The following is a 22,169-nucleotide window of genomic DNA, read 5'->3' on the forward strand; positions in this document are numbered from 1 at the left end:
AAGTGCTCCAAATGTTTACACTGGTTTATTAGGCAATAACAACAAGCTGATTTTTATTTCTTTTTCTGTGTGCTCTTCTACAGTTTCCAAATTCTCTACAATGAACATCTACTTCTTTCAATTCAAAAGACAAATGAGATAGTGCTTAAAAAGAAAGTCCTTCCCCATCCTTAAGGCTGAGATCCAGATCAAATGTTGCCTCCTACAGGAAGTCTTCCTGGATCCCCAGCAAGGAATGGTGGCTCCCCTCATAGTTCCAACCTCTTAAGAGCTCGTTGGGCTCTCTGCCAGGGCCACCAGGGGATGCACGCCTCCGTCTTCCCCGTACTGGGGCAGAGACAAATTTGCACTGCTACGCTCTATAGTTCTTGCCACGAGAGGGCTTTGAGAGAAGCTGGGGGTCCGTTTGAGGGGTGGGCTCGGCAGTGGTGACCAAGGGCAATGCAGCTTATAGAGAGGCCCAGAGGGACAGATAGACCTAGCCCAGCCCGGAATGTCTACACTAAGCCTGAGTCAAGGGCGGGCAAAGGCCCGTCCAGTAAAGAAAGGTTTATAACAGGCATCCAGCCACTCTTGGGAGCCACAACCCAAAATCCAGCCCTGGAATTGGGACCCTGCCCAGGACTGAGTGGGGGGCTGGAGAGTGAGGGCTAGGGAGGCTGATGGAAGGCCCTGGGCTCAGAGGTAGAGGAGCTTCTGCTACGCTCCAGGAGGGGCTCCCCTCCTCCAGGGATCTGGCTCAAAGCTCTGCCCCAACCCCATGCGCCCTGAGTACCACTCTCAGGCTAAAATGACAGGAGCACAGAGTGTCCTTGTGGAGATCGCCAGAGACAGAGTGGCTAGGGCCCGGGGCCTAGGATGCTGCCAGGCCTCACAGGACCAGGACTCGGCCTGGGGGCCCGTGGGCTCCCACCTGTAGCCATGAGGGCTGGGCCCAGTGGTGGTGAGTTCAGCTGGGCCTGCGCCCCCCAGTGAGGACATCAAGGTTACGGTCCCTCTCCTGAGCCCCTGTGAGCTAGACTGGGGCACCGAGCAGTCCGCAGGCCAATCCGGAAGGCCCGCCTGGGAGTCTGGCTGCCGAGGGCAAAAGCCCCCTCCCCCCGGAGGAGCTTGGGCCTTCTCCCGGAGTCTCTGGCTGCCCTAGGTGTCAGGCCTGGCTGTGGGGGTGGCAGGTGGGGGTGAGGCGACGCCGCATCTCTGTTTCCTCACGCAGCTCCCAGAGGGTGGCGGCGGCCTAGATACGGCTGGACGAGGTGCTGCCCGAGCTGATGGGGAGCCTTGCGCTGTCTGAGCTGTTCTTCAGCGGGGAGGGTCCACCCCGGGCCTGCAGCCGCATAGCCCAGTACCAGAGGAAGATGAAGAAACCTGCAGGCAGTAAAGGGATGCGGGGTTCAGTGGGTGGGGGGTGGTCCTGCCCCTTCCCCTCCTCCCTACCCAGGCTACCAGCATCCCTGTGACTGGGAGGGGACCCCACCATGCACCAGACACTGTGCAATGGCCTGAGCCCCAACTCATTTTATTCTTTCAAGGTTCTCATGAGGTCAGGCCTACTCATTACTATTCTGTTTCACAAACAAGGAAACTGAGGCCCAGGGAGGTAACAGGCCTTGGTGGAACCAGGAGTTAAACTCTGGTATTCAGACTCCAGACTACCTGTTTAAGTACCTCTGGGACAGAACAGAGGGGCATGTGTGTCTGTGTGTATCTGTCTGTCTGTCCTTGGGTGGTGGGGGTATGTAGAGGGGTGCAGGTAGAAGAACCCCGCTGGCATTAAGCCCCGGCCCTCATGATCCAGCCCTCTACTCCACTCCCCTCTGCCCCTCCAGTCCTTCAGCCTCACTGCCCCTCACCATTCTTCCATCCAACAGCCTAGCGCTAACCTCAGGACCTTTGCGCTTGCTCCTCCCTCTGCCTGGCACACTCCTTCCTTAGACCAGACCTCCTCAGCCTGTGCCACACACATGTATCCCCAGGTATCTGTTACAATGCAGATCTGATTCAGCAAGTCTGGGGCAATCAGAGCCTATACTTCTAGCAAGATCCCCATGATGCTAAGGCCCACGGGCTAGGCTCACACATGGAGTCACATGGCCCTTGGTCTCTCCCTGGCTGGACCCTTCTGTTGTCTTCAAATGTCTCCCACAGAGGCCTCAGCCCAGCCCAGATTTTTCATCACATCTTCACTCGAACTGCCCTCCTCTCAGAGGGGCTGCGTGCTTGCTTGTCACCCCGGGTCTTTCCCACAGGAGATGACCTCCATGGAAGGAAGGCCCTCACCCAACCAGTTCACAATGTTAGCCCCAAGGCTTAACACAGGGCTGACACAGAGCAGGTACTCAATAAAGACTTGTCAACTATGGCCTGGCGGGGAGGGGCACTTTACAGCTGGGAAGACCGAGGCCTAGAGAAGGGAAGCCTTCGATTTGAGTCCATATCCTCCCTGCCCTGTGCCCCATGTGTGGGCCCTGGGCCTGGGGGCCAAGCGGTGGGGTCTTCTCCACGCCTACCTTGGAAGGAGGTGACGATGCTGAAGAAGTAGAGGATGACAAGCTGGAAGGTGCCGGAAGCGAAGGAGAAGAAGACCAAAGCCCAGGGCAGACCGAGGACCAGGCTGAGACCCAGCAGCGTCAGCACGTGGGGCCACTTCTGGGCGTGGGGGCGCAGCCGCAGGATCTGCACCACCATGGTGCCCAGCATGGCCGTGTTGAACAGGAACACCAGGCTGAAGAGGCCCAGGTTGGTGACATGGTTGACCAGCGAGTCCCGGATCCAGCACCTGGGGGCAAGGGTTCAGCGCACAATGGCGGGGCTGGCGCCTCAGTGAGCCGGAGTGCCCAGAGACACCGCGGACTCCTGGGGTGACAGCTCTCCTCTGTGCCTTCATCCTCTCCAGCCTATTCCCACTCGTGCCAAGAAACCCAGGTGTGGCTCAAGGTCACCAGTGAGAGAAGGGCAAATCTGGGCCTGTTTTCACCCTCCCTGACCCCCCAGCCACTGCCAGGCTGGCACCTCCAGCAGCCCCAGGGCCCAGGAAACCCCCCGACCGGCATGGCCTCAGCCCAGGCTGCTCTGTAGCCCCTGAACCACAAGGCCCATGTTCCAGCCCTGCCACACTCAGCCACTCACATGGAAGGGTAGATGACACTCTGTGGGGTCCTCTGGACAGCCAGGATAATGGGGCCATAGTTGTTCACATCCACAAGAGCCACCAACATCACCAGGAAGATGGGGAAGCCTGCAGGCCGCAAAGCATGGAGCTCAGCCTCCCACCCTCTGAGGCATGCCCCCTCCCCTGCCCTCCGGCAAGACCTTCTCCCGGGCTTATGCTCTGCTCCATCTGGGGTGGGTCCTCTGTGATCAGACCCTCCCGTTCTCGCACTCGTTTGGGTTTCCCATAGGGAGCCCTATCTCCCCTGACTTTCCCCCTTCCACCATCCCAGGGGGCCGTGGGAGAAAGGGCCTACATTTCCCTGCCGAAGGGCAGGATGTCAGAAGGGGAGATGGGAGGCACAGACTGGGAGGGTGAGGGACAGCTGAAGGGGGGACTTCCAGAGTCTGCACTGGGCCTTGACCTTGTCCATGGGCTGGAGCTGGAGAGCTCTCCAGAAAGGGTCACCCACCACCAAACACTGGGGTCTTGACACAGAGCTAACTCTGAAGGAATTTTATGTAATACAATGGAGTGAGCCAAGAAAGGGCCAGATGAGAAACACAGAGGAGCAGCAAGTTGGGTGAGGGACATGGGGAGTTTGGAGGGCTGGTGCAACATCTAGAAGGACTTGCGGTGTGCCCCCTGGGCCTCCAAATCTGACTGAGGTCTTGGCCATGGGTAAATTGGGTGGTCTTGGCCAAGAACAAATGCCAAAGCTATGCGGAATCTGCTACATAAGCTTAAGAGGATCCACAGACAGAGCCACCACCAGCCTGGGTGAATTAGGTGAGTGGAGGACTGGATGACAGCCCACTCCTCCCCCAAGTGGGTGCCTTTGAGCAGTGCACAACCTGCACATCCATAGGCAATATCTCTGTCTGCAAACCCCCTTTTAGAAGAGTGAGCCATGTGGAAAATATGTGTTTCTTTCTTTCTTTCTTTTTTTTTTTTTTTTGAAGATTTTACTCATTTATTTGACAGAGAGATCACAAGTAGGCAGAGAGGCAGGCAGAGAGAGAAGGGGAAGCAGGCTCCCTGCTGAGCAGAGAGCCTGATGCGGGGCTCGATCCCAGGCTCCTGAGATCATGACCTGAGTCAAAGGCAGAGGCTTAATCCACTGAGCCACCCAGGCGTCCCGAGAATATGTGTTTCTTGGGGCAGTGCTCACCACTTCATCTTCCTAAAGGGAACCTTAACCTAGCCAAGGTCAAGAACAAATGAGAATGGGTGGGTGAAGGAAACAGTGAGAGAACAATCAGAGAGGTAAGCAGAGAAGTGGAACCAGGTGCCTGCGTTTTACTAAGTAGGAGAGGCAGGTCTGGGGGTCCAACAGCGCCCTCTATCAACTTACCCCAGCCTATGATGCTCAGCTTGAGCAGGTAGCCAGGGACATAGGTGCCAAAGACCTCAACCACCAGTCGGTAGAGGTTATAGCCCTCGAGGCCCATCCAGCAGAGGCAGGCGAGCAGAGAGAAGTGCAGGAAGATGGCACTGGCACGGCAGCCAGCCTCGGATCCCGTCAGGGCCACTGGCTCACTCAGCAGGAAGCTCACGTCCAGCAAGAAGACAGCCAACAGCAGGTTCATGTGCACTTTGATGGTGTAATCTCGAGGCTTCCTCCTACACATGAGAGGGGGTGGGGTCACCCTGGTGACCAGCTTGGAAAGGTGGTGGCTGGACTCCTCCTCCAGGCAGCCTTCCCAGGGTACACACACACACACACACACACACACTCTATCCCATCCCTATGGCTGCAGCCAGGTCATTCCCCACAGGTCCCTGTGCACCTACTGTGTGCCAGCACCCACAGGCTCGGGCTCCATGAGCACACTGAACAACAGATTTAGCCACGGAGAGAGCAAGCAGGACAAATCCAGCCACTATAGTCAACCAGATGCTCCCAGAGCTGGAGGGAAAAGACTTTGGATTTGTTGCTGTTTTTGGAGAATCCATGCCACCTGTCTGTCTGCATAGTCATGTGTCTGTGAGACTGACTGTGGGGGGAGAGGAGGACAGTATGTCTGTCTGTCTGCAGGTTTGCAAGTCTGTGAGCACATCCCAGCACCTCTCCCACCTCAGGACTCTACCCAATCCAGGGAGGCACGGCTGGCATTTCCTCAAAGGGCCCCCTCCTGTGCACTGCCCAGCACCACCCACCACCTGTGCCAGAGGGCAGGACAGGATAGCCACGCCCACCCACCCCTGCCACCAGCTACTGCCTTGGGCTGCTCCCTCCCCCCACAGTTCACTCATCTATTAAGTTTATGAAGTGGGAGGACAGCGCCCCTCATTGGGTAAAGCCTCAGTCCCTAACGTTCCCTGGCCCCGTCCTTGGGCACTCTTGTGATCAATGGGTAGGGCTGGGGGCTCGGCCACTGCCCCCTGGCCTCTCCTGAGCCTGCCAGGTGTCCCCTGTCACCACTCCAGCCCCACCATGTGCACAGCTGCAGGTTCATACAACACAGTCACTTAGGTACCTGCAAGCACACGACTCCATCCCCCCTTCCTCGCACGTGCAAACATGTAAGCACACTCTAGGTGCTCGCACCCACAGAATTTAGAGCGTCCCCCCTGCATGCAAACGGACCCAGGCCCAGGCTGCAGGTGGACCTCCACTTCAACCAAGCTCAGCGCTGACCATCCAGACCCATCCATGCAGCCAGTGTGAGGAGGGGTGAAGGCGCTCCTTCCTCCACCAAAGCCTTCCCGTCGGCACCTTCTTCCTCAAGACACCCAAAGGACAGAAGTGGAATGACAGAATCTTCCATGGGGGGGACAGGGTAGGCTTTGTCAAACTTGAATGCTCACAGGGGTCAGGCCTTAAATCAGACACCGGATGTATGCCTGCCTCTGCCCCTTCCTTGCTGTGTGGCCTCAGGCAAGTCCCTTACCCTCTCTGAGCACTCTTTCACAGGGCCCTTGTGAGGACTGAACCGATTTCATGCATGTAAATCACTTAGAACAGTGGGTAGCATGTGGGAAGCTCCAAGAAGGTGTTAACCATGATTATAATTGTTAACATCCTATTATTATGGGCCCCCAGGGGTGATACATCTGATTCTTCCAAGGCAGAAATCTAGATTTTTATGTCACCTCTCCCTGTGTTCAGTGTTGGGAGATAATAAAGTTTTTAAGTATCAGGTCATCCGAACACCACGGATCTGAGGAGACACAGCCCCCGGGGGGTCGAGTGACTTTAGTTCCCAGGGCTCCTTCCTGCAACCACACACACATTTTGGGGAGAATCAAGCTGATCTCCAGGGTGGGTCTCCATGGTTGTGGGGTCCCGGCTCAGGGGCCCAGAATGAAGGTTCTCCCTACCCCCGCCTTACCCCCACCCCTCCTCCAGGCCCTACCTGGAGCAGAGGTAGGCAGCAATGGTGAGGACGCAGGCCAGAGCAGAGATGACACAGCCCACGTAGGAGACGAGGGTCAGGTAGTGTTTGTGTACGGCATCGACCTCCACAGAGGCGACCTGGGTCCACGAGACAGGCGGGGGCTGGCCTCAGTGTCCCCAGCTTGACACTGAGGGATTGCCCCAGGTGAAGGCCAACCTGAGCCTCCCGGGGGGGCCTGGGGCATCTGTGAACCACCACCACCCAGAGCTGAGCAGAGGCTGGTCCGTGAGTGCATTCTTCGGAAGGGGAGGGGGTCTACAGTTCTCACGGACTCCTCAAAAGGGTCCCCCACCCAGCACAGTCAAGAACCCTCCACTAGGGGGCGCCTGGGTGGCTCAGTAGGTTAAGAGTCTGCCTTCAGCTCAGGTCATGATGTCAGGGTCCTGGGAATAAGTCCCATATGGGGCTCCCAGCTCAGCGAGGAGCTGGCTTCTCCCTCTCCCTCTCCCCCTCTCTCCACCCATGCTCTCTCACTCTCTCACTCTCAAATAAATAAGTAAAATCTTAAAAAAAAAAAAAAAAAAAGGACTCTCCACTAGAGAATCCCTTTTCCAGCCTGGCACTCATTTTTTTCCTAGAACTCAACACCGGCGTGAGCATCCCACACCCAGGGACGTTTGGAAGACCACTTTGATCCTCAGAAGCTGGGTCCCAAGATTCTGGGAGACTGAATCTAGGACACAAAGCTTCTGTGATCTTGGGGACACTGAAATCCGTTGTGAGACCCTCCACAATGGGCCTCAGTATCCCCTAGAGGGCTCTTTGGAAACATACTTGTGCCCTTCCCTCAGCCTGTGGAATCAGAATTCTAGGTTAGGGCCAGGAATCTGCATTTTTATCATGCACCCAGATTTGGGAATAAAGAGCAACAAAGTCTTTAGTGACCAGCTCTCTTGCTTGCTAGCTGTGTGACCTTAGGTAAATTGCTTAAGCTCTCTGAGCCCCGGTTTCCCCATCTATAAAATAGGACAGCAACAGGAGACACCTTGGAGGTTGGTGTGGGGAACAAATGGCATATTTGTGGAAGGTGGCTGGCAAAGCCAACCCAGGGTATGGCTGCAGGGCAGGAAGGGGACCACTCACCATCAGCACCGCAAAGTACGTCAGGTGGTTGCAGTGGCAGGATGTCTGCGTCTCTCTCCGGTTGGTCTCACACCCAGCATCACTCCAGCTCCCCAGGCCACTCACTGTGGAAGGGTTCCGTGATGCTCTGATCAAGGTGAGTCCCTCACTGGACCCCCCCAAAATGCGTAATTGTGCCATTCTTCTGAGCCTTTGCTTCCCTTGGCAAATATCTAGTCTGCCATCATTCCTTCTTCAAAGCCCACTTTCTCCAGGAAGCCCTCCCTGATTAACCCCATCTCCCCCACTCTCCAGGACCCCCTTTCTCCTCCAGATATCCACCCAGCTCAGAGAACCCTCCACACTCACACGTTGGGTCTTCCACCCAGAATACGCACTGGAGAGTCACATTTTTCTGTAGGGACAAGAAAGAAGAGTGGACCCCATTATAGCCTGCTCCTTTCTGGGCCAAGCAGAGGAAGTCAGTGTCAGGCCACCATCTTGTGTGGACCTGACCGGCTGAGGTCCTCAGCCAGCTGATCATTTTGTTAAAGACAAGAGACTCAGAAAGCAGGGAAGAAAAGATAAGCAGGGGCCCTCGTCTCCTTGGCGGGTTTGCCTGCACTCACCGGCTGTGGCTGGTGCTGGAAGGTAAGCACCACGGGCTCCGAGAGGTTGGCTACTTTGGTGTTCTGCACGACAATACCCAAGACCTTCTCACCCAACACTTGACTGGAATTCTTGTCCTAGATACATGAGATGGGGGAGGAGAGGAAGGGTGTGAGGGCTCAAGGCTGAGAAGGCCCAGACATCCCCTGGTTTCTCTAGACTCCTGTCTCTCCCCCACACATTGCTCTGAGATGCTGAGTCTCCCTCTGGCAACAATTCTCGCACATGTAGTCATTTACACTGTAGCGAAAACAACATAATTTAGCATTCTCCTGGGGAGATTCGCACGTCACAGTTCCATTTCTGACCTTACAAGGAAAGGTTCTGACTTCTGGATGAGGGGGCTTGGCTCTATGCCTGCCTTCTACCTCCCCATCAGACAGAAACTGCTTTCCCTGGGGCTTCCCACCTGGAACAGAGCTTGACTGCTGAAGTCCACCAGGAGGAGTCTCTTTTCGGCCTCCCCTCTCCGGCCTTTGGTCTTCTGGAAGAGCGTGCCGGGCAGTAGCACGGAGTACTCTTGGATCTCACTCTGTCCCTCCTACAGACCAGAATCCCCGCGAAGCTCAGCCAGAGGTGGGCTCTGAGGCCTCTACCTACCCACGCCCCTAACACCTTCCCAGGCGCTGCCATCTTGAAGCCTGCCTCCTCCTGGAAGCCCTCCTTTTCTTGGCTCCAGTGCTGGCTGGGAAGCCTGGTGGGTTGAGCCCAGGGCTCCGGGGGCAAACAGGCCTGGGAGACTGCTGTGCCATCTGAGCTACCCGGGGTGGGGAGGATGGGGGCAGCGTGGTGGCTCCTGACTAACAGGCCCACGCAAGGGGCAGTCTCAAGGCTGACATGCACACATAGGTGTCTTGGGGTCTTCTGTTCACACGGGGGGTACAGTGGGAGCCTCTGATGCCATTCACCCCACCCCACCCCATCCCCACCACTCTGCCAGGAAGGGTCCTGTGCTGCGGGGCAGCCACTCCCAGGGTATTCCCTGGGCCCGAGACCTTCCTTGTCAGCACAAATCTGGCTCCCAGAGGCCCCTGGGGAGGGGTGTGTTCATGCTTCCATGTCTGCTTCCAGCCCCGGCCAGCCTGGCCCCTGACCCCTGACCTCGCGCCTGGAGTGGATGTGCAGGCCCTCGAGGCTGGCAGTGGGCTGCAGTTTCCACACTGTGGCGTTGACCAGATCCTCCTCAAAGGACAGCGTATCCCCAGGGAACTTCACAGAGGTCAGCTTCGACTCCAGGCTCTGCAGCCTCCTGGCAGGGGGAGAAGGGGCGGGGAGGTTGATCCTGGCGGGCAGGAAGATGGAGCGAGACGGGGAATCTCGGCAGAGACACAGGAAAAGAGACAGACTGAGACGGGGGAAGGAGGGTCAGGGGGCAGCAGGGAGGGGACAGGAGAGAAAACAGCCCTAGGACAGTGCTGGCTTGGGACAGAGAAGGCCTGTGGGTGAGTGGGGGCAGGGGGGTGAGAGGAAGCTGAAATGACAGAGCAAACAGGAAAGGGGGGTGATCCCGAGCACCAGGTTCCAGGCCCAGCTGTGCCTGGACTGACCCGCTCTGTGGCCATGGAGCAGCCTACCCATCTTCGGGCCTTAGTCTGTCAAGCTCTCAAATGGGCCCATCGGTTCTTCCTTTTTTGGTGGGGAAGAGGGCTTGGGTGGCTGTCTGGGGATGGTGATATTTGTTTTTACAAAGGTCAGGGGTTTGTCCTGAGGGGCTGGATTTTGATTCCTCCCTAGGAGGTGGAAAGACGAGGGGAACATTCCGGCCCCAGGAGAAGTCTCCATTGCGCCTCCCACTCCAGTCACTGCCCTGCCACGTCCGGGTCTGGGGGGCCAACTTACTGGCTGGCGGGGGTGGACGAGGGCCTCCTCGAGATCTTTCCAGGGTGCCTCAGAAGCTGGCTGAGCTGCTCGAGGTCCTTTTTCAGCTCGCACATGTCCACTGAGGCATTGTGGGAAGCCTTCTGGGGAGGATCTGGAACAGGGGACAGACAGAGGCTGTTAACCAGGAGCCAGATGCCGGCCACACCCATCCTACTCCCATTTAACCCTCTGGTGACTGTGAAGGCCTCTCTCCCCAGTTTTACAGACTGAAACTGAGCCTCCAAGACAGGGGTGAACCCCCCAAGGTCACCCAGAAGCCGGCCAGATGAGGGCTCTGCCACACGGGACCCTCCAGCAACTCTAGCCCCAGCAAGGCCGGCTGGGACACACCTGCCCAGGTGCCCTTCTGTCTACACACCTGGAGCTGGGAGGGCCTACCCTGGGAGGGCTGTGAGGGTGAGGGGTTTCATGGGGCCTCTGGCTTCTGACACCCAGTCCCATCTTTCCACACTTTCTGCTCCCATCCTGGGCAGGCCTCATCTTCCTTCACCTGGACCTACCCTGCAGCCTCTGGATGGGACTTCTCCCCTCTGCCTTCACCCCTACCTTTCCACAAACCTTCCTGAAGCACACCTTGAATCACACCACTCCCCTCCTCAGACACCTTCAGTGGCTCCCCACTGCCTGGGAACAAAGCCCAAGGTCGTGACCTGTCACACAGACCCAGTTCACTGCCCGGCCTCCCGGCCTTTGTCCAAGTTGCTCCTGCCCGGAAGTTGCCTTACTGTGGAAGGAGAAGGTAAAGCCGGCAGCACTGGGCAGACTGGTGTTCTGGGGGCTCCACCAGGAGGTGACAGAGGTGGCAAGCAGTGGGGGGCCTGGACCCAGGCTCTCCTTTTTGTGCCGGAAGCACAGGAGTCCAGAGGCTTGGTTACTCAGCAAGAAGTTGCTCTTGCCATAGTGGAGTTGCAGAGTCCCTGCGTGGTGGTTCCAGTATAGGCAGAAGTGGTAGAGGCCCCTGGGCTCAGGGAAGAGCTGGGAGGCTGGGAGCACCGCTGGGAAGGGAGCGTGGATTGTGAGGGCTCCCTCTGAGTTCTTGATGGAGATGTGCAGCTCTGACGTCTGCTTGTAATGGAGGCTGCTCTTCTGTGTCTGGTTCCTCTGGCCACAGAAACGGAAGTCTTCATGGGGGTCCCCACCATGGGTACCTGAGGAGATAAAGACTACAGATGGGACTCTGGGGCAGGGAGCAGCCAGGGGGCAGGAGAGGGGTTTAGACCTTGGGCCCAGAATACTGGATCCCAGCACCTGAGATCCAGCACGTTCCAAAGGCCTATACCTCAAAGATCTGCAAAAATGTAAATGTGCCCTACTCACAAATTACCAGCTTTGAATTATGACAAGAACTAAAAATTAATAATAATTTCAAAGGCAAAAAACATTTCAATAGCAATAAAGTACTTCATGAGGCCATGTCTGCCATAGACTGTCATGCAGGCTGTGCACTGCACAAGGATGCTCTGGCTGCAGAGCTGAGTGAGGCCAAAACCCAGTCCATGCTCCCAACCCCAAGCTGTGCACTGTGGGGCTGCATCCCCATAAAGAAGGGATGCCTTTTTCTACAAGATACCATATACTTGCTAAGCTGCGTCTAAAGTCCTGTGCCTGCCCAAAGGGATTAGTGGATATGCTGGCAGCTGTCCTACAGATGGGGGTGCTGTAATGTAAGTCACAACAGTCCCGGGGCATCCCTGAGATTGCCTACCTTGAACCAGGAAGAGCAGACCTATCGAGAACAGTACCGTCTGCTGCAGCACTTGGGCGGCCATCTTCCTCCCCAAGGTCACCCTGAGAAGTCAGCGCCTGAAAGAGGCCAGAAGTGTTAGCGCGGGGCCAGATCTGCAAGGTGGTTGGGCCAGCCCTGCAGAGGGGGAGGCCAGTGTATCTCTGGTGTGGGATGTAAGGTAGGGAAGCAAGTGTGGAAATAGCCCATGGGTCTCCCCAGAGCTGCCAGAAGCTGATCATCAAAGGGCAGCAGCCATCTGGAGCCCAGCCAAGTTCAAGTCCTGGCTCCTTCTCACACATGCTGCGTGACCCAGCGCAAATCACAGAAAATAGGACAAATAATAGTACTTGCCTCTAGACCCAGCAGTGCTAGGGTCATCTTGGCTAGAATCTGGTGGGCAAGGCTCCACAGCACCAGCTGGAACCACCCCCCACCATCCTGCCCCTCCAGGAAAAGGGTGGATCTTTGGGTTCCCCTCCAGGAACCTCACTGTCATCATCCCCAAGACCCAGCTCAGAGAACACCTCCTGTCAGTCAGTCCTGGCCTCCTTTGCTTCCCACCACTGGCCAGGGCCACCTCTGTCCCCCAGGCAGTGCAGGATGGTTCATTCCCTCCTCAGCTAACGAGGCAGCTCCTGGTCTATCTCTCTGGACCCAGCTTAGTGCATGGGGGTTGCTGGACAAAGGCTGAGCAGTTGGACCCGTGAATGAAATGAAGGATCAGCGCTCCCGCAGCGCCCCCTGCAGGGAGCGGTGGAGAAGGGTGCTTCCTGTCCTGACCACCAGGGAGAGCCAGTTCCTAGCTGCCCCCAGCTCCTCCTCCCAACCACAGCTGGAAAAAGGCAGAGGTGTATTCCAATCTGATAGGGAGACACTGTCAGTGTGGCGGAAGTGGGGGGAAGTCTGGTTTCCCCCTCCCAGTCCTACCCCTGCATAGAGTGGGCACTTCTGGCCCCTCCATGGCCTCCATTAGCTGAACACCAGTCTGCCAGCCTGTGCTCTCCCACCATACCCCTGTACCTTATTCGTTGTCACTTCAACCCTGTGAAGTTGGCCCTCCTGTTGGCGCCTTTCCCAAACAGGGAATCGGAAGCCCAAGGGGTTAAATGACCTGCTCAAGATTATTCCAGAAGCCAGGGCTTTCCTTGCCTGGTCAGGACTGTGGTGCCTTGCAGGCAACTGCATGCCTGCCCCTTGGAGAGAGTGGCCACGGCCAGCGGGACCCATGACTGAATGAGGCGCCGACACCCATGCAGCCTTCTTCAGTTCACAGGGAACTGTGTGGGGCTGTGGCAATATGTGCCATCATCTGCCACAAGCCAGGTAAAGGGAAGCTGGAGACCTGGGTACTGCACGAGCAGTCTCTGTTTAGAGGAAGCCAAAGGGGGCTTCCAGGAAGAGGTGGCTTTTGGACAGAATATTGGAGGGTTGCATTAAAGGGATGGGGGACCCAGGCAGGAGCTCATTGTCTCCTTCCTTGAACTAACTTAACCCCCTGAAGCTAGAGCCAGTCTCCTATGTCCCACCAGGCATAACGGAAGCCCAATTTCCAGGCCCATGTCAGTCCAGTCATTGGTCAGCTTGACTCATCAGCTTGCCTCTGTGGCATCACATGACCCCTTAGAAGAAGGCTTTGAAAGTGTTTTAGGGAACAGTCCCTGTCACTCAGGTTGCGATTTTAAGGTTTCACTCTGTCCTGAGCATTTTGGTCCTTTTTGTAACCACGTCCTGTCACCTCAGACCAACAGAAGGAAACCCAGCCTCTGGAGACAGAGACATAGCCCTCCTGGACCCTCTTCTTTTCAACCCCTCCTGCCAGTCCCTGCTGCTAGCTACCTCTGATCCCTCATCCAAATGTCACCTCCTCCAGGCAGCCCCCCTCTCTGCAACCATTGCTCTACACTTATGAACTTGTAGCTGACAGATCACTTAGGGACTTGGTCCAAATTCTCCATTTTATAGTATCTGGATTCAAGGCCCAGAGAGAACCAATGGCTTCCTGACATCACACGGCAAGCAAGGATGCAGCTGGTCAAAACTCCATGTGCCTCTGTGGCCCACTGGCCTTCAAAGTAAGCTACCCCTGTTGGTAAACAAGGGCCCTGGACAGGGCAGAGTCAAACATTTTTGCAACAACCCTCCTGGATTGAGCTTTGAGAGCAAAAAGGCCCAGACAAAGAAGTGACCTTCCAGTCACCAGAGGGGTACAAGCGAGGTTGCATGAAGTCCCGCGAAGGGGATTCCAACACAGATGACCAACTACGTGACTCTGACCTTTGCAGGCCCATCTCCACTCTACCCTGGCTGTTTCAACAGCCACTCCAAGGTGGATCACTCTGTCCCCAAGGGCATTCTTGGGATTTGAGGGGGAGGGTCTGCCTGGCTTCCTTTAACCGGCTCTTAGGCTGTGGATTGGACTCTGGGGTCAGACTGCCTGCGTTCAACTCCAGCTTCTCCTGCTTGTTAGCTGTGTGTCCTTGGGCTAGTTCCTCACCCTCTCTGGGCCTCACTTGCCACATCTGTACATGAAGTGATACTTGTAAAGGACTTAGAACACGGCCACGCATGCAGTCGGCGTCCTAGGTGTCAGCTAAATATATCTGTGTACTTTCTGACTGGCTTATGCCTGCCCCTATGTCAGCACCCCAGGGACTGTCACAGGGTCCTCTCCCTCCCCTCCCACTCTCCGGGCCCCCTGCCTTGTGGTCCTGCCCAGCTCAGCCTCCAGAGCACCTTGACGGGAAATTCTTAGAGCATGAAACTTCCCTTCCGGGAGCGCAATGGGAAGCTTGGAACCCCACCCCAAAAACCTCCATCCTTGCAGCCCTGATGTGAGGCTGCTCAGAACCCTCTGAGGGGCGGGAGAGCAGGGCCAGGGACAAAGAGAAGATCCCAGCCCTTACCGGGAAGGGGGAGGGCACTGCCCGGCTAGTCTGCTTGGCACCTTCCCAGCCCATTTCACACCTCAGAGAACCCTGCCCACTCTTGTGGCACCCTCTTCCTTTCCTCCATCCCCTGCCTGTGGTTGGGGGGTGGGGGGAGGGAAGGTCAGCCACCCCCAAAACCCATATACACAACCCCCCACTACAGCCAACTCAGATGCAGTCAGCATCCCTGATGGGGACCACACTCTCCCAGCACCTCCAACAGGGCTGCAGAATGCCCTGGAACCACCCCGGGAACCCCCCCATGTGGCTCAGCCAAGGAGGGAGAGGTCCTGTGCTCTGGAGGCTGAACCCCAGAACCAGGAGCCAGGGGCCCATACGTGGACCTCGACACAGACTGCAAGGGCAGAATCCTGTTCCTTGTCTCTGAGCCACAGACTATCAGAGCAGGACAGGCCTTGGCTGTCTAAGACCCTTAAAACCAACCATTGGCGCACAGGCAAGATCAGACCTCACATAGCACTGGGCCAGGGCCAGGGTGCCACTGAGAGGGGGACTCTAACGGCAGCACCCCGATGATCCCAGCAGGAGCATCATGTGAAATCCCCAGAGCTACTCTGTGAGGCTGGTCTCACTGCTTTGCCATTTTATGGATGAGGAAACTGAGGCTAGGGAAGGGTTAGCCGATCCAAGATCACCCCAGAAGGAGCCAAGACACAGACCTGCATCTCGCCCTAGAGAACCCCTGGCAGAGGTCCTAGACATGCATCCTCCCCCCACTTTGGGAGGTCCCCCAAAGAAAAGGAGCTAAGAATGAGGGGGCAGCCAAGACCACTGGCAGGTGCTGACAGCTCCAGCCTGGGAGAGAGGGTCTGAGGACCAAGTCCCCCAGGAGAGACTCCCCTCCCACCTCCCCTGCTGGAGCAGCTGCCCTTGACTTCAGGCCTTCCGTAAACACACACAGGGAACAGAACGGTCCAACCCAGCTTAACACAATGAGGGCCACCATCCCAAGGTCCCCAGGACACAGGCAGAGCAGAGGGTGGCCAGGGCTTGCCTAAGCCCACACTCCCCCACCCACCCCCAGTACTGGCTGGGCCCAGGAGAAGGAGCTCTGGTTCCCATCAGACCCAGCCCTGCCCATCCTCATGGTCGGGGAGGGGGCACTGGGCAGAGGACCTGTGGCTACTTTCTCCCTGCGGAGGCCTGAGTCACTTCCTCTGCCCTCCGTGTGGAGCCACGAGTCACCACTGGCCCAGTCCAGGCTCCTGGAAAATGCATTTCCTCTGAGGACGGAGGTGGAAGTTGAGTGGACAGGACCTGGTCTGATCGGCTTGGAGTTAACCCTTTGCAACCAGGCACCTCTCCAACATACTTAGTAGGCTGATACCCAGACCTGCCCCACCACCACAACTGCTCTTCTAGAAGTTCATATCAGAGGTGCCCAAACTTGCCCGTGGGTCAAAACCAAGCCAGGGAGCTCACGAAAGTGCAGATTCCCCAGCCCTGTACGCTGAGGATCAGAGGCCCCAGGTTTGGGGCGGGGCTTGGAGTCTGGCTTTAACAAGTGTCCCATTGATGGACACTCCTAGGGCTTGGAACCATGGGGTTCCAAGCCTGGGATAACAGTAGCCCTGTTTTCCAGAGAACACCAGAGTTGAGGGAGCCCAGGTCCAGATCACTCAGCTACTGAATGGCATGGCCTGGGCTGGGGGTGCCTCTCCACCCCGGCAAGGACATGGCAAGCCCCTCGATGGTTCGCTTGGTGCTTAGCCGGGTGCCGGCAACCTGGAAGGGGCTTCCTGAAGGACAGAAGGGGTGGAAAGGGAGCCCTGGAGTGGGTTTTCAGGTGTAAGCCTGATCTTGTCTTCCTCGAGGGTGGGACAGAAGGGAGAGGACCCAGCTCAGGTGTCCTGCTCCAGCCTCCATCTCTGGCTGCTCTCCAGTGGCAGAGGCAGGGGCAACACGGAGCTACAGGCTACCTCCTTGAGCCCAGGAGCAGAGGGCTCGGGAAAGAAGGACATGACCCAGGACAGAGACAAGGAAAGGAGTGGGTGAGCGGAAAGCCATGAGAATGTAAGCCCACATGCGAGTGTGGGTGTGTTTGCACATATGCATGTACGGGTCTGCAGGGGAGCAAGGGGAAAGCAGAAGAAGGCTGGGAATGGGGGAAGGTTAGCTCTGCGGGGGAGGAACAGAGGGCTGCTCAGACCTCAAAGGGCAGCCAGGGAAGGCAGTTAGAACAGAACAGAGCACAGCGCTGGCAGGTGCTTCCTCCTTGGGGGATGGGGCGGGGGGTCGAGAAGACCCTTCACTGGCACTTTCTGAATTATTCGAGAAAACTAAACCTTACTTAGAAACACCAGCTCTCCAACAAATCAATGGAGGGACCCACATCAGACCTGGGTGGGACCCAGGGCCATGCCCCATCCTAGACCAGCAACCCCCCCACCCTCGGCAGTGCCCACTCCCTCTCCTCCCTCTGCTCCCATTCTCCAGGGGGGTGGCCAAGCTCAGGCTAGGTGTCCACCTTGGCTAGAGGTTCCCCCCAGCAGGATGTTCTGGGCTGGCTAGGGGAAGCGGAGTGACTTCAGTTTTCAGGAATTCTTCTACAATAAAGGAGAATAAAAATTAAGCTGCATGTCTGCCCCCAGAGGCTGGCGGATGCCAAGGCCATGCCCACTCACTGCCTGGGATGAGTCTCACATTCTTGCACCCGACCTGCTGGAGGGCCGTCCCTGCCCACGTGGCCCCACCTCCCTGCGGTTCTGGTCTGACCAAGTCCGTGGGCAACGACTCTCTCTGTGTACCCAGACGAGGCCTAGCCCAGTGGGAAGACTGAGGAAGGGGGGAAGCAGAGAGCTGTCTGCTAGGATGGGAGGAAAGGGTCTGTTGGTGTGCAAGGACCCTGAGTCCTCGCCAAGAGCCTTATCCAGAGCCACCCACCCTGAAGCCTGCTTTATCTAGCACCAGAACATTCACTTAAGGGACCTCAGAGAGGCCAACGTGTAGTCACGCAAGCAGACGTGAGCCCGGGCTTGGGTGTCCTGCCTCTAAGCCTTTCCACACACTGGTCCTCCTTCCTGGGATGTCAGCCTTAGGATGTTTCCAATGCCCTGGGCCTTGGGCCTCCACACCCCACCCCATGGCCTCTGCACTCCAGCCCACAGTGCCTGGCCAGACCCCACACGGTGGGGAGGTGGGGGAGGGGGACAGGGTCTGTCCAGCACATCGGGAAGGACCCTGGAATCCAAGGAGGGGGATTTAGCAAGTGCTAAATCCATTTAGCAAGTGCTCAGTTTGTGCTGGTGTGGAGCAAAGCACTTTGCACAAATTACCATTCAGTCCTCACCGTGAGTCCAGGTAGCAAAGGCTATTATGACCCAAATGAAAATTTAAAGTTTAAAGAAAATGAAATTAAAGTCCAGAGAGGTTAGGTGAGGCCCAAGATCACACAGCAAGTAGCCAAGCCAGAACTCAAACCCAAGGCCACCCAACCTCAAAGCCATGCTGTCATGGTGGTCTCCAGAGTCCTATCCCTTTTCTGCAACTGTCTCCTCATCCTTACCACGTGGTAACTTGCCAAAGCACTTTCCAAGAAGCAATAGTTTCCAAGTTAGAGAAATAATGCAGGCCCTGCTGGGTCTTGTGTATTAGCATGTCAAAGGCTCTGATAAGTCCTGCAGAAAGAAAATCCTCAGAGCTTGGTTGGGCTTAGTTTTCCAGCCCAGTGTGATGGCACATCCTTTTTAGCATGGGCACCTGTTATCAACATGAGAAGCGAGCTCTCAAAAATCTTGCGGCCACACAAGAAACCTGTCAGCACCCTCCCTCCCAGGCTCCAGCCCCTCCCTTTCCCTCAGAGGCCATTAGCTACCAGGAGATGGGCTGCAGGAGCCATTTAGACTGTGATGTTCCCCTAGGCAACTCATCATCATCCTTGACACTTCCAGGCGAGAGGTCCCTGGGGAGCCTGGGGTATATGCAGCCCCATCCCATCTCCCTCCTGTGGGCAGCAGCAGTTCTTGGGGAAAGGGGCACTGCCAGCCCTGTCCCCCGTCTGGCCCTTCCATTAAAGTCAGCTATAGCCAGCTGGGCCCTCAGCCTCTCCTCAAGCAGCTGGGACACTTAGGAGATTGGAATTGAGAGAGAGAGAGAGAGAGAGAGAGAGGGAGGGCGGGCAGGGCAGAGAAAGAGAAAGAGGCAATATGAGCATGCCAGAGCTTTTAGAAGCCGAGAATCAAAGCCTCTTAGAATTCGAGAATGGATTACAGGGACTTGGAACCTAAAAAGAGAAGAGATCAGAAAGGGTCCCAGATCTGGCCCAGGCTGGGATCGGACTCAGACGCCAGGGGTTTTTAGGAGCAGTTCGGGAAACCTAGTGCCAGCCCCATGCTCCTGGCACAGTGTGGGGCCGACCCCCCCCCCAAGTCTCCCCACAGCTGTCTCCCCAGGAAGCTGCTGAGGCTAGGCTCCAGGGCACCAGGACACACACCAGTCAGCACCTGCCCAGAGAATGCAGACGCCCAGAGCGGGGGTGGTAGGCGCTAGGTGTGCTGGGTCCAGAACTAACTGCAGTCAAGTGGCCCTGGGAACTTTTGGCCAGCCCATCCCCTCTCTGATCCCTATCCCCATCTGTCTTCTCCATGGGCTGGGGCCTCTGGATGCTTCTAGGGAAGACCAGGGCTTGTGGCCCAAGTGGCAGCCAGGAGCAAAGAAGGTGCTTGGCCATCTCCTCCTCCTGGCCAGACTCTCTTCCCTCTCAAACCACAGGCAGACCTCATCTGGCTGGCTGCAGTGTCCCTTCCCCATCTGTGTTCCCACACTGCCCAAGGCCAGGCCTACAAGGTCCTCCCAGTTAGCATCCTGCTGGGGCTGCAGATCAGCTACTCTGGGCCTGGCAGAGCAACCATCTTTGGAGTATAGGACCCTAGTATTCCCAAGGCCAGCCATGAGCCCTCCCTTTCTTTCTTCCTCCTCCGGGTCCCAGATCCCTGGCTGAGATGTGCACAGGACACAGGGCCAGGTGTCATCCCCCAAGAAAGCTAGGGGCCTGGGAAGGGCAGTGGAGGCACAGACCAGGATCCCACCCAGCTCACTGAGCGCCACAGTGTCCTCCATCGCTATTCGCACCCCCCCACCTCCGCCCCGGCAGTGTGCTCACCCCCTCCAGCATCACAGCTAACGTTGATTAAAGCTCTTGGAAAATGCAAGACTCGAGTCTAAGCTCTTGACACAAAGGAACACAGTCATTCTCCCCCAAACCTTAAGAGGCATGTGCCGTTATACTCATTTAACAAATAAGGAAACTGAGTCCCCAAAAGGTGGCACTACCTGCCGGGGACTGCCCAGCCAGCGCAGGGAGGGTATGAGATGCTACCCCAGGGCCTGGCTCCAGAACGGATGCTCTTGGCTTTGTGGCCCTTGGCTCTGTGGCCCGTATACCCTTAACCTTACCTGACTGTTAGAAAGCCTTCTCTTTCAAACTCTCAGGAAAGGTGTTTGCAGATGTGTCTCCTTGGGGTTCCAAACACCCTTCCCCTGAGGGCCCAGGGGACCCCCATGCTGGGGATGCAGCCTCCCAACACCCCTCAGAGGCTTATCTGTGTTCATTGGGGGGGCAGCCCAGAGCTGGAGTGTGGCTGAGGAGAGTGGTGTGGAGCCCTTACCCCCCAACCACTTCCTCCCTGTGGCTGCTGTCTGACTCCCCCTTCGGATAGCCTCTGGGCCTCCAGAGGGTCCCTGCCGCCACCTAGCTCCACCCCCACCCCATCCATCAGCTACCTTAGCAGTGCTGGGGAAAGGGGAAATGGGGAAGAGGGATGGAGGGAGAAAAGAAAGAGAGGGGGAAGGGTAGGGAGGTGGGAAGGAGCAGGGGAAGGGGAGGCAAAGGAGGGGAGGAAGAAGAAGGGGAAAGGGAAGGGGAGGTGGGGGAACAGGGAAGCAGCACCAGGAATGAGAGGGATGGAGGGGAGAAGGGAGGAGGGGAAATTGTACCTGGGCTCCTCCTTTGTGGCATCGAGTGGAGTAAGTACATAAAGAGCGTAACCGTGCACCGAGTGAGCAGAGGGCTGCAGTCTGCTGGGCGGGTGGATCGCTTTCTGGGGAGGAGAACTTTGAAGCTGAGCCACCCCAGCCCCTGCCCCCTCACTGGAGCTTCAGACAAAGCGGGCAGCCACGGAAGACGAGGGCTGCGAGCCCCAGCCACTAGCCCGGGAGAAGGGGCGCAGGTGACAGCAACCCCTGGCAACCGTTGCCCTGGCAACCGTTGGCAGCTGCAGGAAGGGGACTACGTCACTGCCCCGCTCCGACCCAGCAGAGCACAGGCGCCCTAACTTGTCCTGGACCCAAGTCTCCTGACTCAAACACTGGCCTGACCAGGAGGGAGCCAGCAAGAGGAAGGGCAGGGTGGAGGACGGTGGGTTATGGGTCACGGAGAGCAGCACCAGACACCTGCCTGAGTTTATCAACATTGACTTTAAACCAAATCCTTTTGGGACGTGGCGGGGGCTTCCCTTGTGACCAGAGATGCCTATTAGCAGCTGCTTTTGCCCCTGGAGGCTGCCAGGCTGTGGCCTTGACCTCTTCCCAGGCTGGACACCCCTCCAACCCTCATCACTGGCTGTCACAAGTGCCAAATGTGCACCATACTTCTCCAGAAGCCTTCTAGGTTGCCACAGCCCACCAGGAATCTTCCTTCTGAGATATCCTTAGGGCTGGGGGCGTTCCCCCTGGCTTCCTTCCAGAGAGTTCCCTGAGGGCCAAGAGTGGGTCAGACCCTCCTTTCTGTGCTGCACAATGAGTACCAGGGCGGGAAGGGAAGAGAACACAGTCAAAGCTTCTGAAACCCCTTCTATGTGCTTGGTACTACACTAGGCATTTTGGAGATCTCTTTCTACAGCTCTCCAAGGTTAGCTCCATGGAAGCTATCTTCCAGATAAGAAAACAGAGGCTCAGGGAAGTGATGTGACTTGCTCAAGGCCACCCAGCTGGTAGGGAGGGATGGGAACCTCTAACCAAGATCTCTTCTGAGACACGAAGACATCAAGACCAAATGTGGATCTGACGCTTGACAAATCCCAGCCCCCACCAAGTGCACATCCAAACTTTATTTGATCTCCTCCAGTGACAGGGAGCTCACTTTCCCCCAAGATGGCACATCACTTTGACCTCTAAATTTTCATAGCCACCGAGTCCAAGAGGAAAGGGCATCGAAGACAGGGGGTGGCCTCCACGTGCCAGACAGGGCAGGGAAGAGAATCAGGGGCAGACGTGTCTGCCTGGGCCTACGGCTCCAGACCAGTATCAGACCAGGAGACAGGGCGGCGCTGCTCAGGAGGCTAACGGGCTAGGGTCTCAGCCAAGCAGCTATGAACACTTTCCCAGAACAAGCGGGG

At 56.9% G+C, this 22,169-nt stretch overlaps 1 protein-coding gene across 4 annotated transcripts in view; it reads right to left on the reverse strand.

The window, feature by feature from the left end:
- Window positions 1-9: 9 nt before the first annotated feature.
- The window catches only part of ADGRG1 (adhesion G protein-coupled receptor G1), a 38,190-nt gene continuing 16,030 nt past the window's right edge, over window positions 10-22,169 (reverse strand). For 3 of the 4 annotated variants that reach the window (XM_047712264.1, XM_047712265.1, XM_047712263.1), the window contains exons 2-14: window positions 11,867-11,964; window positions 10,887-11,309; window positions 10,120-10,252; window positions 9,382-9,529; window positions 8,690-8,821; window positions 8,241-8,357; window positions 7,981-8,026; window positions 7,633-7,736; window positions 6,508-6,626; window positions 4,503-4,771; window positions 3,127-3,235; window positions 2,508-2,776; window positions 10-1,365 (exon numbers count right to left, since the gene is read on the reverse strand). In XM_047712264.1, coding sequence (XP_047568220.1) covers window positions 1,235-1,365; window positions 2,508-2,776; window positions 3,127-3,235; window positions 4,503-4,771; window positions 6,508-6,626; window positions 7,633-7,736; window positions 7,981-8,026; window positions 8,241-8,357; window positions 8,690-8,821; window positions 9,382-9,529; window positions 10,120-10,252; window positions 10,887-11,309; window positions 11,867-11,930 — 2,064 coding nt within the window. In that variant the 5' untranslated portion in view covers window positions 11,931-11,964 and the 3' untranslated portion in view covers window positions 10-1,234. Of the gene's footprint in view, window positions 1,366-2,507; window positions 2,777-3,126; window positions 3,236-4,502; window positions 4,772-6,507; window positions 6,627-7,632; window positions 7,737-7,980; window positions 8,027-8,240; window positions 8,358-8,689; window positions 8,822-9,381; window positions 9,530-10,119; window positions 10,253-10,886; window positions 11,310-11,866; window positions 11,965-20,769; window positions 20,793-22,169 lie in introns of those variants that run through there. The other variant, XM_047712266.1, reaches the window with a different exon arrangement.

This window comes from Lutra lutra, chromosome 17 (assembly GCF_902655055.1).
Source record: "Lutra lutra chromosome 17, mLutLut1.2, whole genome shotgun sequence".
In the NCBI taxonomy this organism is placed as follows: Eukaryota; Metazoa; Chordata; class Mammalia; order Carnivora; family Mustelidae; genus Lutra; species Lutra lutra.